The sequence below is a fragment of the Anopheles maculipalpis genome, chromosome 2RL, assembly GCF_943734695.1.
Source record: "Anopheles maculipalpis chromosome 2RL, idAnoMacuDA_375_x, whole genome shotgun sequence".
Classification (NCBI taxonomy): Eukaryota; Metazoa; Arthropoda; class Insecta; order Diptera; family Culicidae; genus Anopheles; species Anopheles maculipalpis.
The window spans coordinates 1933607-1948603 of NC_064871.1; the positions used below are offsets into that span (position 1 = coordinate 1933607).

The window sequence follows — 14997 nt, forward strand, 5'->3', positions numbered from 1 at the left end:
ACTTGGAGCCAGCCGGCCGAATTCGAACGAAAGGGTACAAATTTGCAAAAAGAAACGTTACCAGAGAGGCAGTGTCTGGTCCGGTGCGGTCAAATATGTCGATCGAGATAAAGTTTAAGTATTAATAACGACACATTCCGCTCATGTCCGGTCATGGTTTTCCGTACGCCACGGGTTTATAGGAGGCACCTGCTATGAACGATTATAGAATGAGTTTTACTGCTTATCGGTAGCCCGGGACTGGAAGGCTCGCAAAAGAAGGATCGAACAATTTATCGTCTCTGCAGCTGTCAGCTGATAAAAGCAAGGTGGAAGGAAAGGACAATTGATGCGCTAATAATGATTTTTTTCTCAGTGCTCGAGGTGAATGTAATATTTCGAACTGTGATAAAAAAAAATGTTAGAACGTCACAAAAGAATCGGTTCAATATGGGAAGTTAAGGATGCAGATGCAGTCTAAATAAACGAAAAAACGAATAGCTGAGAAGGCTTTAGAAGACGAATCAATGCTTGAAAAATAAGCTTTCTTACAAATTATAATACAGCAGTTTAAAAATTATAGCGAGGAATTTACTACAAGTTTATTGATGTTGCTACATCACCACACTACACCGTGAATGGTGTAGTGCGAATTGCATATCTTCTCACTCTTCAGCGCACAGTCCCTTACTGCCGTTTATAGGAAGGAAATAAGTTTTAGTTTTGCACGATCATCACACTTTTCATAGTGTGTTTGATCCTCGGTTCAGGAAGCTGATGGTTTTTACGGTAGTTTGTAGCGTTGCAGGAAACATAATAACAATTACCAACCTTCAATGGCTTCAAACGCGAAATGAACAATGCTCTCGCACGTTCGCTCGCCACGTGGCTAGTGTAACGAACGCTGCCATTGAACACAGCCAGCACACCCGTTGGACAATGTTCCGGTGCATCAAAGGATGCAATGGTTAATGCACTCAATCGCATGCAAAACGCACGTAAAGTGCCGCGACGCGTTTGCTAGTGTTACGGGAAGAATATACATTGTTTGCGGATGAATATGGCAGAAGCGTTTTGCGTCCTGTTGTTTCTCTCGTGCGTTTGCACAACAATCAAGCATTGAAAGCATTTGACACCGTCCGGCAAGAACAAAAACGTGCAATTTTACAACAGCACTCTTAATGAAATTCTCTTCCACTGTTCCACGCTCGCTTTGCTGGACGTGGAAATCGCATCTGTAAAGGGGTCCGAACGAGAGAATCGACAGCAACAACAATCACAACCTCAGGTGACACGAATGTGATGCTTTAACAGCATTTACATGTAACCCCTGTGTGTGTGTGCGTGTGCTGTTTAAATGGACCACGTGTTCCCTATTTTGTTGGAAGATTTTATCCGGCCGGAAAAAAAGGCTTAACACAAAAAACTCGTCCTCTGTTTTATGTACTTTTTTGTAGTTTGCTTTTTGCATCCAATTTTGATTGGTCAATTCCGAATGAATTGTCTGACGGCGTTGAAGAGATGGCTCAACGTACAGCAAACTCATGTACGGTGTGCTCTTTTATCCGCCGGAGCGCGTTACTGGCTAATTTGCATGTTGTGTTGTGCGTTTAATTAATTCCATTCCAATATGGCATGCGTTTCTTGTGTGGCGCTTTTCGTGGCGATGGCCAACCATTTCTTGCCAGTCAGCAATGAATGAAAATATTGGTTTAATTTCACCAGCAAAATGAGCCGTTTTCTGGCAAATGTGGCTGAAGCCGTAACAATAAATTAAAAACAAAATAAAATGAGCAGTTGTTCTTCACGCAGCGCACAATTGAGTGTAGAAGAAGTGTGGAGGCAATTTTCCATTCCGTGATCGGAATCAGAGAGAGAGAGAGAGAGAGAGAGAGAGAGAGAGAGAGAGAGAGAGAGAGAGAGAGAGAGAGAGAGAGAGAGACACACAGGAACAATCGGGTAATCAATATTGAGTTGTTCTTTAGTCGAAATTGAAATTTGGAATTTCGATAGCGCATTTTAAAGCTTCACGATGCGACGTCGGGCTTCTGTCCTTTTGATGTGTATTTCCAGTTTCAATTGTTGGGGTTTTGGACAAAGAAATCGGTGGGAATCAATTTCCTGCAGCTAAGAGCCTTTCGTTTAAGCCGGATATGTGTTCGTTTCGTACGCGCTTGACGCTTAATCCGATACATAATTCCGGTTAAGATTCAAACACATCTTTCAACCCGCGGATGCCACAGGTCAATTAAAGGATAAATGATATGCTTTTCCAATCATCCCCACATTATATCTGCACGTGGCCATCGCACACACACACACACGCACGCTGCGGGACCTCACAATCGATATGTGTGTTTTGCTGCTGGGGCCAAAATAAAGCGAAGAATTGTATTGAACGGAGCATTGGGAAAATGGAGCTCATACGATTTTTTTTCCGAGCCTGGCAAAAGCCCGACACACGAGAACTAATTTCGTATTCACTGTACAAGTTGACATAATAAATAGGAAGGATTTTCTTTTGATGCATACGAGCTGTGGGGGAGGGAGGTGGTTGAATGGAGCGGGTGAAAATTCGCTTCGGAGGGAGAGAAAAACACAGAGTATGGTGAGAAAATGGTAAGCATTCATCTAGATTTTCCTGCTCCCCCTTTTGCTAGTGCGAAGTATTTTTCTTTTATGTGTGTTTGGAAAAAGCGAACGAACACGACGACGACGACGTGCCAGAATGGTCATATATTTACTCGAACTTCCGGCATAATTTTTTCCCCCATCCTTTGATTCTTTCTGCTCTGCGTTTGGTGTGACGCGGCAGCATCAGTGGTGAAGAAATTGTTAGAACCGTTTGCGAAAGAACTGCTTTTTTAGCCTGCCTGCCTGCCTCTTCTTGGAAATGTCTTGGCGATTTTCCTGCCAGCTTTTGGGATAACAAAAAAAGAAAGAAAGGGGAAGAACCACGCGTTTCCTTTCTTGTTGTGGGGTTTGAAAACGAAAGACGGCGGTTGTGGCGAGCGTACGATCAGGTGATACGAATATCCATTTCTCTTACGTACTCCGGGAGAGCAAGATATTCAATTTCCAACCCCTTTTTTTTTTGCTAAGGTGTAGTTCCTGTTCTGTTCCTCAGTATCGCTCAAGTCTTACGGTATCGCACGGTCTCGCGGCTTCAAAATGAGTTCAATTTTCATGCAAAAAGTTTTAGTTTCTTCACCTTACCTTTACTGTGAGAGCATTGAAGAAGAAGCCAGCACAAGAACAATACGAACTCAGAACGAACAGTTCTTAGCGGGTAGGGAGTCGGGCTTGACTATTTTTTCCCATCCTGGGAACAAGAAGTTTTTAATGGCTGGTGAAATGCGAATATATTGCACCATGGCTCATTTGGTATTCGGTGGCCATCGGTGATTGCATTTGGAATAGAATATTCGATCCTTCTTATCAGGGAAAAAAAGGATCAAGAGACACCAAGTCCGGCCTGTCGAAGGGAAGGGGTTTTTTGTTGAAGAAAATTTATCGAATAATCGACACAGAGGCCCTCTGTCGGATCGTTTGCCTATCCGGTTCCGAGTGGGACAGTGAAAAAGTTGCACTTAAAGCAATCGGAACAACACACCTTCTCACAATGTTTCTTCAGACAAGTGTGTGTGTGCGTGTGCGTGTGAGTAGGAGACTTCTTAATCTAGCAATTTATTGAACATTTCCCATTTTTTGTATGTTTCAGATTTTCCTACATGTTGCTACAAACGTGCTTGATCGAGATTGCACGGATAAGGTTAATAAATCCACAGCACTTAACTGATTACTACCGATTAGAGCCCGATAGTACGATGACGTCGTGTTAGAAAATCGTTCGTAAGTGGACAACTTAAGATGCAAAACCACGGACCTCCATTGTTTTGCACCTCTGCCACCATCCGAGGAAAATGGCCACAAAAATAGAACCGTGTGTTCCGTGTGTGGTGCCGAGTACTCCAAACATGCAAGACGACCGTTCAGTACATGAGGCCGGATTTAAGATTTTATTTACTGCCGTACAAGGCTCAGGGAAGGATCATCTAAGCTGCTGCTGTCTCTTCCACTCCGCTCTCTCTCTCTCTCACTCACTTACCACAACGCTACGCGTTAAATGGCGCCACTGCACAGAGCCTGCAAGCTTAATCCCCATTTATCATGATTATCAATTTCATGCTGCACCATCATTTCCATCCGGCGGCTGCAAGCATTCGGATGGGCTGGTGTGAAAAGCTTTCCTAGAAAAAGCCATTCCCACGCGAACGGTGGAACGGCTAATGGGGTGGAACGGGTGGCCAGTTTTACAAGGCCAGCTGCTGCCGCTCTAGCTGCTGTGTGCTGTGTAGGCAAAATGCATCGTTTCGCACCAGCCATGAAGAATTGGTACGCTTGTGTCCGAAAAGATCTCCGTTAATAAACGGTCCACCGAGACCGAGAGGGATTTAATGGACCGCAAAAATAAAGCGTCCGAGAGAGCAAGCAATAGAACGAGAGTGAGAGGGAGAGAAAGAGTATTTAAAAAATAATCAACCAGTGCAATGACCGGCGAGGCTGAGGTATTTAAGAAAACACGCTTTTATTATTCTCCCTCAGCTAAACGGAGTGATTTTTGGTCGGGCCGTAACAATACCGTAACAAGCATGGAAATTCTTTCGGTTGTATGTGGCCAACCCGAATCAGCTACTGCTGCTGCTGAAAGTACGTCCGCGAAAATGGTTGCACGTGGCGCATTTTTCCACTGCTTCGCCTGCCCAAGAGAGAGAGTGAGAAAGAGGTTTGCACGTATTGTTTGGAAAACCACATGAAAGCATCGACAACGCGAACGAACCGAACCGTAGCGAAACCGTATAATGCCAAACGGTGTTGTCTAGCTAGGTGGACACGTACCGAGCATGCACTAATTTAGTGCCACGGTTCAATGCTCACGTACGCGCGCGCATCATCAAACAGCCACACGGTGGTTCTGCTCGAGCTTGTTAGGTGGACGCTTTAATTTTCAGACAGTTAACCTAACAATAAAAACTAACATTAAAGAATTAAATATTGCAGTTCAGTGATTTGGAACAAACTTTTGGAACAAACGGCTGGATTTTTCGCTCAAATTAGGTATCGCTATGAGCTTAACAGTAGTAGTATTTTAAGCTTAAGAAACTGTTGACTTTGGTATGCGAGGCGTGGCTGTGTCAGGACTGTGGGGGAGATCAGTGCGACGAATTGATTGAAAATCTGTTAGCCGGAGGTTCTGTCTGAGACGCAGAATCACGAAATGCATACGTACTTTACGGGCCCACATCCTGTATATTGCTCGTGGAGAAAAGGCCCTCTCGAAGCCTCTTCGTCTGATCCCAGAAGATCTGACGACGTGACAAGCAACTGCTATTCCTTTGCTTGATCGGTTCTTCAACGGCGCATGCTTGCGTCTGGTTTGTTCACGCCAGCAACAGGAATATCTTTCAGGCAAAGTCAAACCGCAGAGGCGGTTTAGCAGATGTTTCCGTTCCTTAAGTTGGGTTTGGGGTACTAAGCAGATGTTTGAGGTCCCCGAGTTATTTGATTTATTGGCTCTAAAATGGATAGCATATTTTTGGGCATAAAATTTGAAACTGCAGCACAATGCCAATGCCAATTACCTCCTCGAATGGATGCGCTCCTGTTACTACCAGGGGTTTCAATAGGAGGAAACTAGCGCCAAATTTGATTGCTACATTTGAAAAGGCAACACAACACATATTTTCTCTTCGCCACTGAAATATATTTCACAAAAAAAAAAAATTTAATCGTACTCATTGCTCTTTTTTCTCCAAATGTCTTTTACAAAAATCTCCGGTAATGTGTTTTTAAATACTAAAGTTGTTTTTTTTGCGACAACACTTGCAAGTATTCGATCTGTTTCCAACCAAATGTCCACCCCGGGGACCATCGTCCAGTGGTTATCAGCGTACGACCTCTCCCTGTCTGGTCCTGTCACACGCGAATCGAAAGCGCATCAGCTAGCCAGCCACCCTGCTTGTGTGTGTGTTTAGTTTTTGGAAAGGAATTGAATTCTTCCTACCATGGATGGTTTGGGGTGGATGGCAGAGCAGAGAGCGAAGAGTGGGGACAAAGTTTAGGATCAAAGGCATTCGCCGGTCATAAGCGCGCGTTGGGGTTCCGTTTGGTGGATGGTTGGTTAAGTTGTTCGAAATGTTTTAAGCTCTGTGCATGCATGATGTGCAACAACACCACACAGCCACTGTATACGTGATCTATGTGATGCAATTAAAATTTTACCACTGCATTACTATACCCCTGTTTTTTTCTTCCCTCGGTCTCCCTCATGCTCTCATCTCTGCTCTAGTCTTAGGGTTGATCGATTACACATTTTCGGGCGAAAAGGTTAGGCTTTGAAGTGGTTTTCCCTTCCGACTACGACTGCTGAACAAATTGTGGATGAAATTAAAGTTTGAGCGTATGATAATCAGTTATCCTGTAATCAGCATGAAAAGTGTGCTAATGGTGTGATTAATTTTCTATTCAGAATTCATGTCATTTTTGCGTGGGATAAAATTTGACCGTGTAAACTATTTTTGTAAAATGAGAATTCAATGCTAGATAGTTAAATAATGCACGCGCGCGTAGACACAAGCAGACATTAGGGAGGTTGAGTACGGGGAAATGGAAGAACATTGTTCAACTGTCAACGTGATTCGAATATTGTCTACCGTGAGCATCGTTTTCCTGCAGCGAGCGAACACTACGGACAAAAAGATGACTTATTATGCTAGTGTGTTTCTATTTTTATCTCACTCGTGGATAATATTTTGGGCCTAATAGCTGCCAACGTCCCAGTCGAACCCCCCCCCTCCCCCCCCCCCCCCCCCCCCCCAGAATGCTCAATATTTATCACCGGGTATTGCTGGAGAAGAAAATTGGAGTAAGGGAGAATGATTCAAACTCAAATAGACACACATCCAAACACACACACACACACACACTCAAACACACAAATAGAGGTTGGATGGATCGCATCACGAATTCTCTTTCGGTACACGTGCGTTTCACCTGGTCGCCGGAGTCCTTCGCCCTACGGGACGTTCCGAAAATGAGGCAGCTTGTTTGCGGAGGGCATTAAAGAGAATTCATCACCATGTCGTAGGCATAGGTCGTTGGTGCTCATGCCCGCAATCGTCCGCATAGAGTGGCCCGTCCCGTCCACCTATGACTGATGATTTGCTCCGATGACGTATAGGTATTCACGGCGTGGGGCTGGCATTGGCTGTGCTTTGGGGAGAAGGAAAAAAGGGAATCCGAACCGAACCTTATGCCAACGACAGAATGTGTGACCCGCTTCGTCCGTTCTTCCGGTTTTCCTCTTTCACCAATCCCTCTTCCCGGTAGGAGAGAGAGAAGCGAGAGTTATGTGGCATGCGTTTGTGTCATCGTTGTTCGCCAGCTGCCATTCGCTTTTTGGGTGATGAGGATCGTCCCCATAAGGACCAGCACTAGCACTGCAAACTGGCACCGGCACCGGCACACACCGGTCAGTCCTATGATATGGACGTGAAATTTCGGATACTGTTCCTGAAAATGTCATTTCCATGGACGTCCGTCCTCGGAATAAATGGCATCGGTAGGGCGGACGCGGGTGCTTTGGACGAAAGAGTCCATTCCGGTAACCGGTAATATGTCTGGCTATCACCATCTGACCCAGACGTACCAACACTCTGGACATTCCCCAACAAAAACCGGCACACAGACACATGTGAGTAAATAGACAAACCCCCTCGTGTGTGTGTGTTCCGGTGAAAGCGTAGAGAGCGAAAATTTATGTTTAATTTTAAATCAATTTAATTCAATTAAACTTTTGTTCGCTCGCACCACCAGAGGGCGCGTGTTTCTGTTTTGCCAACACTTTGGCGGAATGTGCCGGAAAACATTGGCCATCAGTCGCACTCGAGAGGGCCCGGACAATTACGAGCTCGGTGTCATCATCCGGTCGATGTGCGTTTGATGGAAACAATTTTCATTAGCGATCGGTGACGATGTCACAACGATGATGCGTGCGTGCGTTCGTCTGCATCTGCTGTAGCATGTGCTGTCGACAACTGCATCCCAGGGATCGGCCGGCATCGTCCGCATGTCCGCAATAATTTATGGGAAAATATGTATGTTGTGTTTTTCCGACATCTTTCGTGTTGCAGCAGAAACGGAACAGTTTTACTGTTCCAGTTCAACCAACCGACTTCAATCAAGCTAATTACGGCTAATGTTTTGGGAACTGCATGGTTGGGGCAGTGGACATACCTTTTGAGGGTCACAAAGTTAAACCGGATGGAATGTTGATTTTTCTTTCGCTTCTGAACGAGCAGCAGCAGATGGGATGGAAAACTAGGACATGGGCATGAATAATTCCTAGTCATCGACCTTGGCCAATCTTCTTATTGCCGTGTACACAAACGATTCTGAAGAAGTGAGTGAGCCGTTTCGTTCTTTCTTTTGGGCTATAGTAAGTGCTTTTGATAACATCATTTGTTATTTCTGTTGACCATACCCAATAACTCAGCAGGGTTAATAACTCATCCCCAATCCTCCTCAATCGAGGAGAAGTGGCTAGCTAGTGGCAAAGTGTCCCCAAAAAACAAAACCTTTTCTCCAAAGCGCTGCTTCATGTTGGTCATTGCTTGGTGATAAATAGGAGGATGCTCTATTACACCTTTTTCCGGACGTTGCAACACTCGTCCGTTGGCCCAAGGGATAGGATCTAGCGTCAACAAACTAAGCGTTCACACTAGCTCAGCGCCATGGAAGGTTCAGCTGGTCCAGCTGGCCGGTAACGCACGAAGCGTAATTCCTTTCGCTAGAGTAAAATCCATTCGCTTCTCCTTCACCGATGTAAACTAGAGGCACTTTGGAAGAGTTGAAAGAGTAAAGTTAGCCGGAAGGAACCTCCTCCGGTGGCAGTTCTTTTGCTCTCACTCGATCTCGCACTAGAAGTGTTTCGCCATTGCGTAAAGTGCTTGCTGCGTTTACTTCGCAACCACACTTTGGTGACTTGGCAGCAGAACTACGGAAGGAGTTCTTAACTACCGCCTTACCCGTCTTCTGCCCCGCTGGGCGACATTTGGCCTGGGCTGGGTAATAAAAGGCTAGCCGGATAGATGTTAAGATTTACACTCGCTCCAATCCCTCTTCCACCCGTTCCACCGATGAGCTTACGCTATCCATCTGTCCGAGGGCTGTCAACACTGGCTGGCTGGCTGGCCAGAGGTGATGTGATGGAGTGTCGTTCACTCCTCCGGCTATTGCTTCAGGCATTTCTCTTGCTGGCACTTTCGCTCCGGTGGAAAGTTAATTTAAACCCACCCCAAGGAGTCCGTCCCGTTGGTTGGTTGGGTGGTGCAGAGCTAATGCTTTTCTGGTGCTGTGCGTGTTTTTTAGTTGTTGTGTCACACTCATTTTCGTTTGTTGTTCTTCTGTGATGTTGATGCAAAGCGAGTTCTTTCAACAGCGTCATGCAAAACGGGGGACAAAACCACTTTTTGTACGTCTTTTTGCCTTCTCTAGGGTCCTTTTTCTACCTTCGAATCTGAGTAAAGATCATTGTGCTTTGTGAGGTATTGAGGTTAACCTGGTTAAACTGTGTGTGAGTGTGCAGACAAAGGAAAAATAAGGATGTGGTTAGTTAGTAAAGCAATGGTGAGGCTTTAGAGCTTTCAAAGCTTGATAAGTGATGTTTAAGTTGTTCATAATTCATCGACAGTGTTCGTAACATGTTTTCTTATCAATGTAACAACAAACCAAGCTTCTATAATGGCCGACATTACCGAGAACTTGTTTAGCGCGCGTTATCGTAGTTGCAATAACATGTTGCTGCATGCCTGCAGGGAAGAGAGCGTAGTGGTAAAGTTTATCGACCAATTAGAAATACACATCCTTCTGCATGTAAATCCATCATTACACAACGCACGACGCAGCCAAGGTAGAGTATTTTTTCTCGCAATTTCGTACATGTACGCGAGAAACATTCACACATTTCTAGTAGGGTTGAACGAGAACTGAGGCAACTGAGTATCTTCACGCATCGGGACGTTAGCATCATAAGCGGCTGCTATTAGTGAAGGTAACAGGAGAAGCAGTTAGTTCCGTTTATTCGATTCCATGCTCCAAGCCGAACCGAGCGTGTGTTGGCGTAGTCGGGTGCCGTTTTCTAAACGTTACGCTGATTGCTATCCCTGCCTAATTACCATCAATTTCCCGTAACGCATCTAGTTTCTTCATTAAAATTTTCCTCATTACTGGCGAGACGGCCCCGGATGAAATCGGGCCGCAAGGGTTTAGCGTGCCATTCTCTGCCTCACCAGCAAGGCCTTCGCTAGGGAGCTGTAAGGACTTAAGAAAGGCTTAGGAGTTTCCGGGTTCAAACGAGCGCGCATATTTAGAATCGTGGCCTCCACCAGCAAAGTTGGCTGCGATCGTTCCGGCAGCTTACATGTCTACTAATCCTTCGTTTCCGTCGGTGGTGTTCGTGCAAAACTATGCACTCTTTCTGCAAACATCCCTTACCGGAGTGATAGAGAGAGAGAGAGAGAGAGAGAGAGAGAGCGAGAACGACGAGGCTGTAATTGAGTTTTAGAACCATTGGCATGCTCTGTATTCAGGCATCATACTACACCGGCTGGAAAGAAACTCGGTCGTACTGGGTGTGTTAAGTTGCACCAACTGGATTCCGGGACCATTGCAGCGGGCATGGGATGCATTCGGGGTCGGTCGAGACGGTGTACGGTCACGGCAAGAAGGTTAAAAATATTGGAGCACAAAATTGCGCAATTATCTCATTACGGTGTAGTTGGCACTTTTTATCGGAAGGTCCGGAAAAGGCTTGCTGATTCGCATCTACTGCGGCGTGAAATTTAATTCCTAACCTAGCCAGCTCAACCGACAGATGGACTGGCACTACCACAGCCACAGCCAAACGGTAGGTCAGTTTGTTAAGCGGCTCGGTTCGGTGGTAAGCGCGAGGGGATAGGCCTGGAGAATGGAGCTGCGACGCTGCAGGACGATGTGAGTGAGAGTAGAACTGTGGAGCTTGTTTGCCGATTAGGGTAGGTTAAATGGTTTAACAAACTTCGGCTAGGTAGGACGAGTGAGACTAGTGAGTGGAAAGTTTCATGCTTCAATATGAATGAACAACTTTACAACCTCAAAACGCGCTAGAAAACACTCTGCATGATGATAATGCTGACGGTTTTGTAACACACATTGCATAGCTTTAGGCGCTCTCATCTGTTGATTGAATATCGTTTCGCAAGTTTCTCGTTAACCAATTCGCCTAAAAGTATGCAACACGCGTAACACAAACGCCTCCGAGCTATCTTCACAAACAGTTTGTTTGATTCTATATCGCTGATAGTGAGGCTGCCTATCTCTCACTTCTTAAGAAACAAAAGAACTTACCCCAGACAGCTCTCCACAGTCAAGTCCATCCTGACAGCAGCATCGTCTCATAATCTGTTGCCGCTTGTTTTCGCTCGCTGTTGTCGTATGCTTCGGACCATTACGCGACGCTCTTTTTTGGCCGAGCGAGATCCATAAAGATAACCACCCGCGACCGTACCGATAAACCACGGAGACGAAATTTGTTTAGACAATTAATCCGCACCACACCGAGCTGCGTTTGTGCGATCTAATTCGTGCTCCCGAGATACTGTTCCGAAAACATCGCCTTTTGACCACGTTGCTGTCGGTAGTGAACGCTTTTCCATCAACAACACCCTTCCCAGTGGTCAGAATGGGATACATCGTCGGAAGTCTTCAAGTGGCGTTGGTCTTTACCATCTGTTGCACAGATTCAATTTTCGCTCATTGTGAGTTTGAGTGAGCACGTTTGGCCGCGTCTGCCCAAGTGCTTTTGGGTGAGTGAGTGTGTTTAACTTTCTGCTTTACCGTTGAATCTTCATCGTTGCAGATCCACTGCCACTCGAGGCCGTTCTCGCCAGAGTAAATCGGGTTCCACACTCACTTTCGCTGGGCAAAGAAGTTGCAGCTGGAGCTGGTGACAGAGGGACCAGAATCGTTGGCGGAAGCAAGACAACTATCGAGGACGTTCCTTATCAGGTTTCGCTGCGGTATTTCAATAATCACATCTGCGGTGGATCCATCATATCTCACGCGTGGATACTGACGGCTGCCCACTGTCTGGATTGGTATCCCAAAAATGATGAAGTCAGTGCCATACCAAACCATCCGCGATGGGTCCATACCATGACACTTATGTCGCTTGCCGTCAGATTTCAGTTCGTGCTGGGAGCACCAACCAATCGACGGGAGGATCGCTGCATGCCGTGTTCTACTACCATTTGCATGAGCGCTACGACCCGGTCGAGTTCCAGTGGGACGTGGCTACCATTCGCGTGCAAACACCCATAGTGGAGGGTCCGGGAAGGGTCGCCATTTCGCTGTCATCTGCGTCCGAGTGGTCGGTCGATGCGCCCGTTACGGTGGCGGGTTGGGGTCATCTCATCTACAAAGGCAGGGTCGTCGATAACTTGCAGCTGGTCCAGCTGGATGTTGTTTCGCGGGAGATTTGCAACCAAAGTTGGACCGGCTACATAACGGAAGAGTGTGTGCGAGGCAAAGTGCGTCTTATCTAATCGTACCATTCTTATCAGAACGGCACATCGCTTCTCGTTGCAGCATGATTTGTGCCGGTGGACTCGGGAAGGATGCTTGCGCTGGGGATAGTGGTGGACCGGCGGCCCAGGGTGGTGTGCAGTATGGGATAGTGTCGTGGGGTGCCATCGAGTGTGGGAACGGGCTGCCGGGAGTGTTCACCAACATCGCTCATCCGTCGATTCGGAATTTCATTCGCCGTACCACCATGGTGTAATTGTTTCGAGCAATGGTTCGCTTCTCGCCAAGGCAGCGGGCCAAAGTGCTGTGTGGATGGTGTGTTAGAGGTGGTTAATTAAGAGCAAGAACATTGCATGCTGTCGGATGGAATCTCACACTTAAAATAATGCTAGAACCCGTTAGAAAAAGCACCAAAATCCATCTAAAGCATTTGAATGAGGTCAGTCGCTTAGGGGTTAGAGCTATAGAAAACAAATGCTTTGCTATAATTTCTTATATTCTTTGTTCTCTTACAGCAAGTAATGAAATAAGACACTTTCAATGTCACAATTGCTCAATAAAATAAAAGAAATGGCATACAAGAAAAGGGCAACCTGTACACCGATTGGAGCCTATGTCTTACAGGGCTTTCCAAGATAGAAAATAAGCATTTGAATGCCTAAAATATTGTAGAAATTGAAATAAAAATCATAATTTCTCTTATAACTACACTAATATAATAAAAAAAATCAATCATAAATTTTGTTTGGACGAAAAAGTTATCTTAATCTGATATTTGTTTAACACAAACCATGTAAATTGTTTAATCAAAGCGGACAGTATTTGCTACAATGGTGCAATTCATATAAAAGCTGTCTTGAACCCTCGATTGTTTTAAATTTGCGAATGCTTGCAAGATTACCACATAAACCCTGTAGCATTGCAAACGAAATGCTCAGCAGTGAGCTGTGTTTCCTTCGCTTTCAATTTCATTAACGTGCCTGAAATGAAGATTCACAGACAAAGGAAGCAAAATATCAAGTCAATTGCACACTTGGGCCGAAATTGGATTTATTCGTCGGTTCTCATCTTTCGTAGGCACCGTGCAGACGTATGGACAAAAAATAAAACAGACTAAAACTGGCGATAGTTTGTGCTTGTGCCGAAGCTTATCCGATTTGAAGACGTCAGCTGAAGGCGTCAAATCCATGCTTCTCCTTGGCTGTGACGCATTGTAGTTGTACGGTCTGCTCCGTTACGTTAATTCAATTGAAGGGTTACCTATCGGGAGCCAGTCGGGATTAGTGTTGTTGCGTTTGAGCAAACACACAAAAAATAAAAACACACCGAAACAATTGCTCTACTTTGCTGCATGCGTATGTGCGTGAGAAGCGCTTGTCGTGAGAAATATTGCAAAAATGCTATGAAGCAACGTGACAAACAAAAACATTCCACCGTTCCACATCTATCGTTTTCAATATTCAGCTACATCAACATCGGACGGAGTCTCTCGGAAGGAGATGCGGAGGTTTTTGAGGTGTAGGGGATGGAGGAGGTGAACCTCCCACATAACTAACCCTTAGCAAGTTGATGGAATCGTATCGTCATCGGCTGAAACACTTCACGGTGTGAGTGCTGTCTTAACGACCCGGGAGATAAAACTGTGCCATTCGCATTCGAATGCGCCAGTCAGCCCTTTTTTTCGGCGTCGCATGGATCGGCCGGGACAAGGGACAAGGATGGGAGAAAATTTTGTCGAAATAAAAACATACACCCGTACGGATGCTCCCCTCTCCACCTCAAATCGCTCGTTCTCCCCTTTTTTTTTGGGGTGGATTTTTCACAATCCCAATCGACGCAATATGGGAAAGCGATCAGCTTCGGTAGTGATGACAAACACTTACCAGAAAAACACGACACTTTTGCCTGGGATATAGCGTGTGTGATGGGTGTCGGTGGAAAGGATTGCCAAAGGTATTCCATTTTCCTACCCCTAACAGTTCACCCACCATCCCCATCCCTCCAGTGTTTCTCTCTGGCTCGGTGGCTGTACAGCATGAAACTTTGCTCAATTTTGGCGAGCAAAACAAATATGTTCGCTTCTGAAGGGTCGACGAATGTTTTGGGGTAAGAACTGGAGCCATGTGTGTGTGTGTGTATGTGTGTGTTTTTCCTTCTTTATTTTACCGGTCGTTTCAGGATGGGTTAGGTCTGGATTCGGTTTCGCTTCTTGCCAAGGTGTGCGAAACTACTGGGAGTGGGTGTTTTGATCCTTCAGCGAACGATGACAAAACACGTGAGCAGCATATATGAAACAGAGGCACTGGCGGGACTGAACGGGATAAGTACTTCTTCGTGTGGATCGGATGGAAAACGGGTACCCTGCCCCACCCATTCACTATACGCACCCAAACGCCA

General features: G+C 45.7%; 3 protein-coding genes across 3 annotated transcripts in view; 1 reads left to right on the forward strand and 2 right to left on the reverse strand.

Moving 5' to 3' along the window:
• LOC126559372 (DNA-directed RNA polymerase II subunit Rpb4) overlaps positions 1 to 14997 on the reverse strand; it is a 254757-nt gene that overhangs the window by 235850 nt on the left and 3910 nt on the right. The gene's annotated exons all lie outside the window — the stretch shown is intronic.
• Positions 1 to 14997, reverse strand: part of LOC126558456 (glycerophosphodiester phosphodiesterase 1) — a 357972-nt gene that overhangs the window by 206014 nt on the left and 136961 nt on the right. The gene's annotated exons all lie outside the window — the stretch shown is intronic.
• On the forward strand, positions 11759 to 12858 carry LOC126558804 (trypsin delta-like). The gene is made up of 4 exons (XM_050214875.1): positions 11759 to 11834; positions 11936 to 12192; positions 12258 to 12589; positions 12664 to 12858. Exons 1-4 carry the CDS (start codon positions 11759 to 11761, stop codon positions 12854 to 12856), a joined length of 858 nt encoding a protein of 285 aa, XP_050070832.1. The 3' UTR covers positions 12857 to 12858.

Excerpts from the sequence above, each read along its gene's own strand:
- LOC126558804 (XM_050214875.1), top strand. The coding sequence starts at position 11,759 with ATGGGATACATCGTCGGAAGTCTTCAAGTGGCGTTGGTCTTTACCATC. Across the intron at positions 12,193-12,257 it reads GGTATCCCAAAAATGATGAA|ATTTCAGTTCGTGCTGGGAG; the intron begins GTCAGTGCCATA and ends GCTTGCCGTCAG. Across the intron at positions 12,590-12,663 it reads ACCGGCTACATAACGGAAGA|CATGATTTGTGCCGGTGGAC; the intron begins GTGTGTGCGAGG and ends TTCTCGTTGCAG.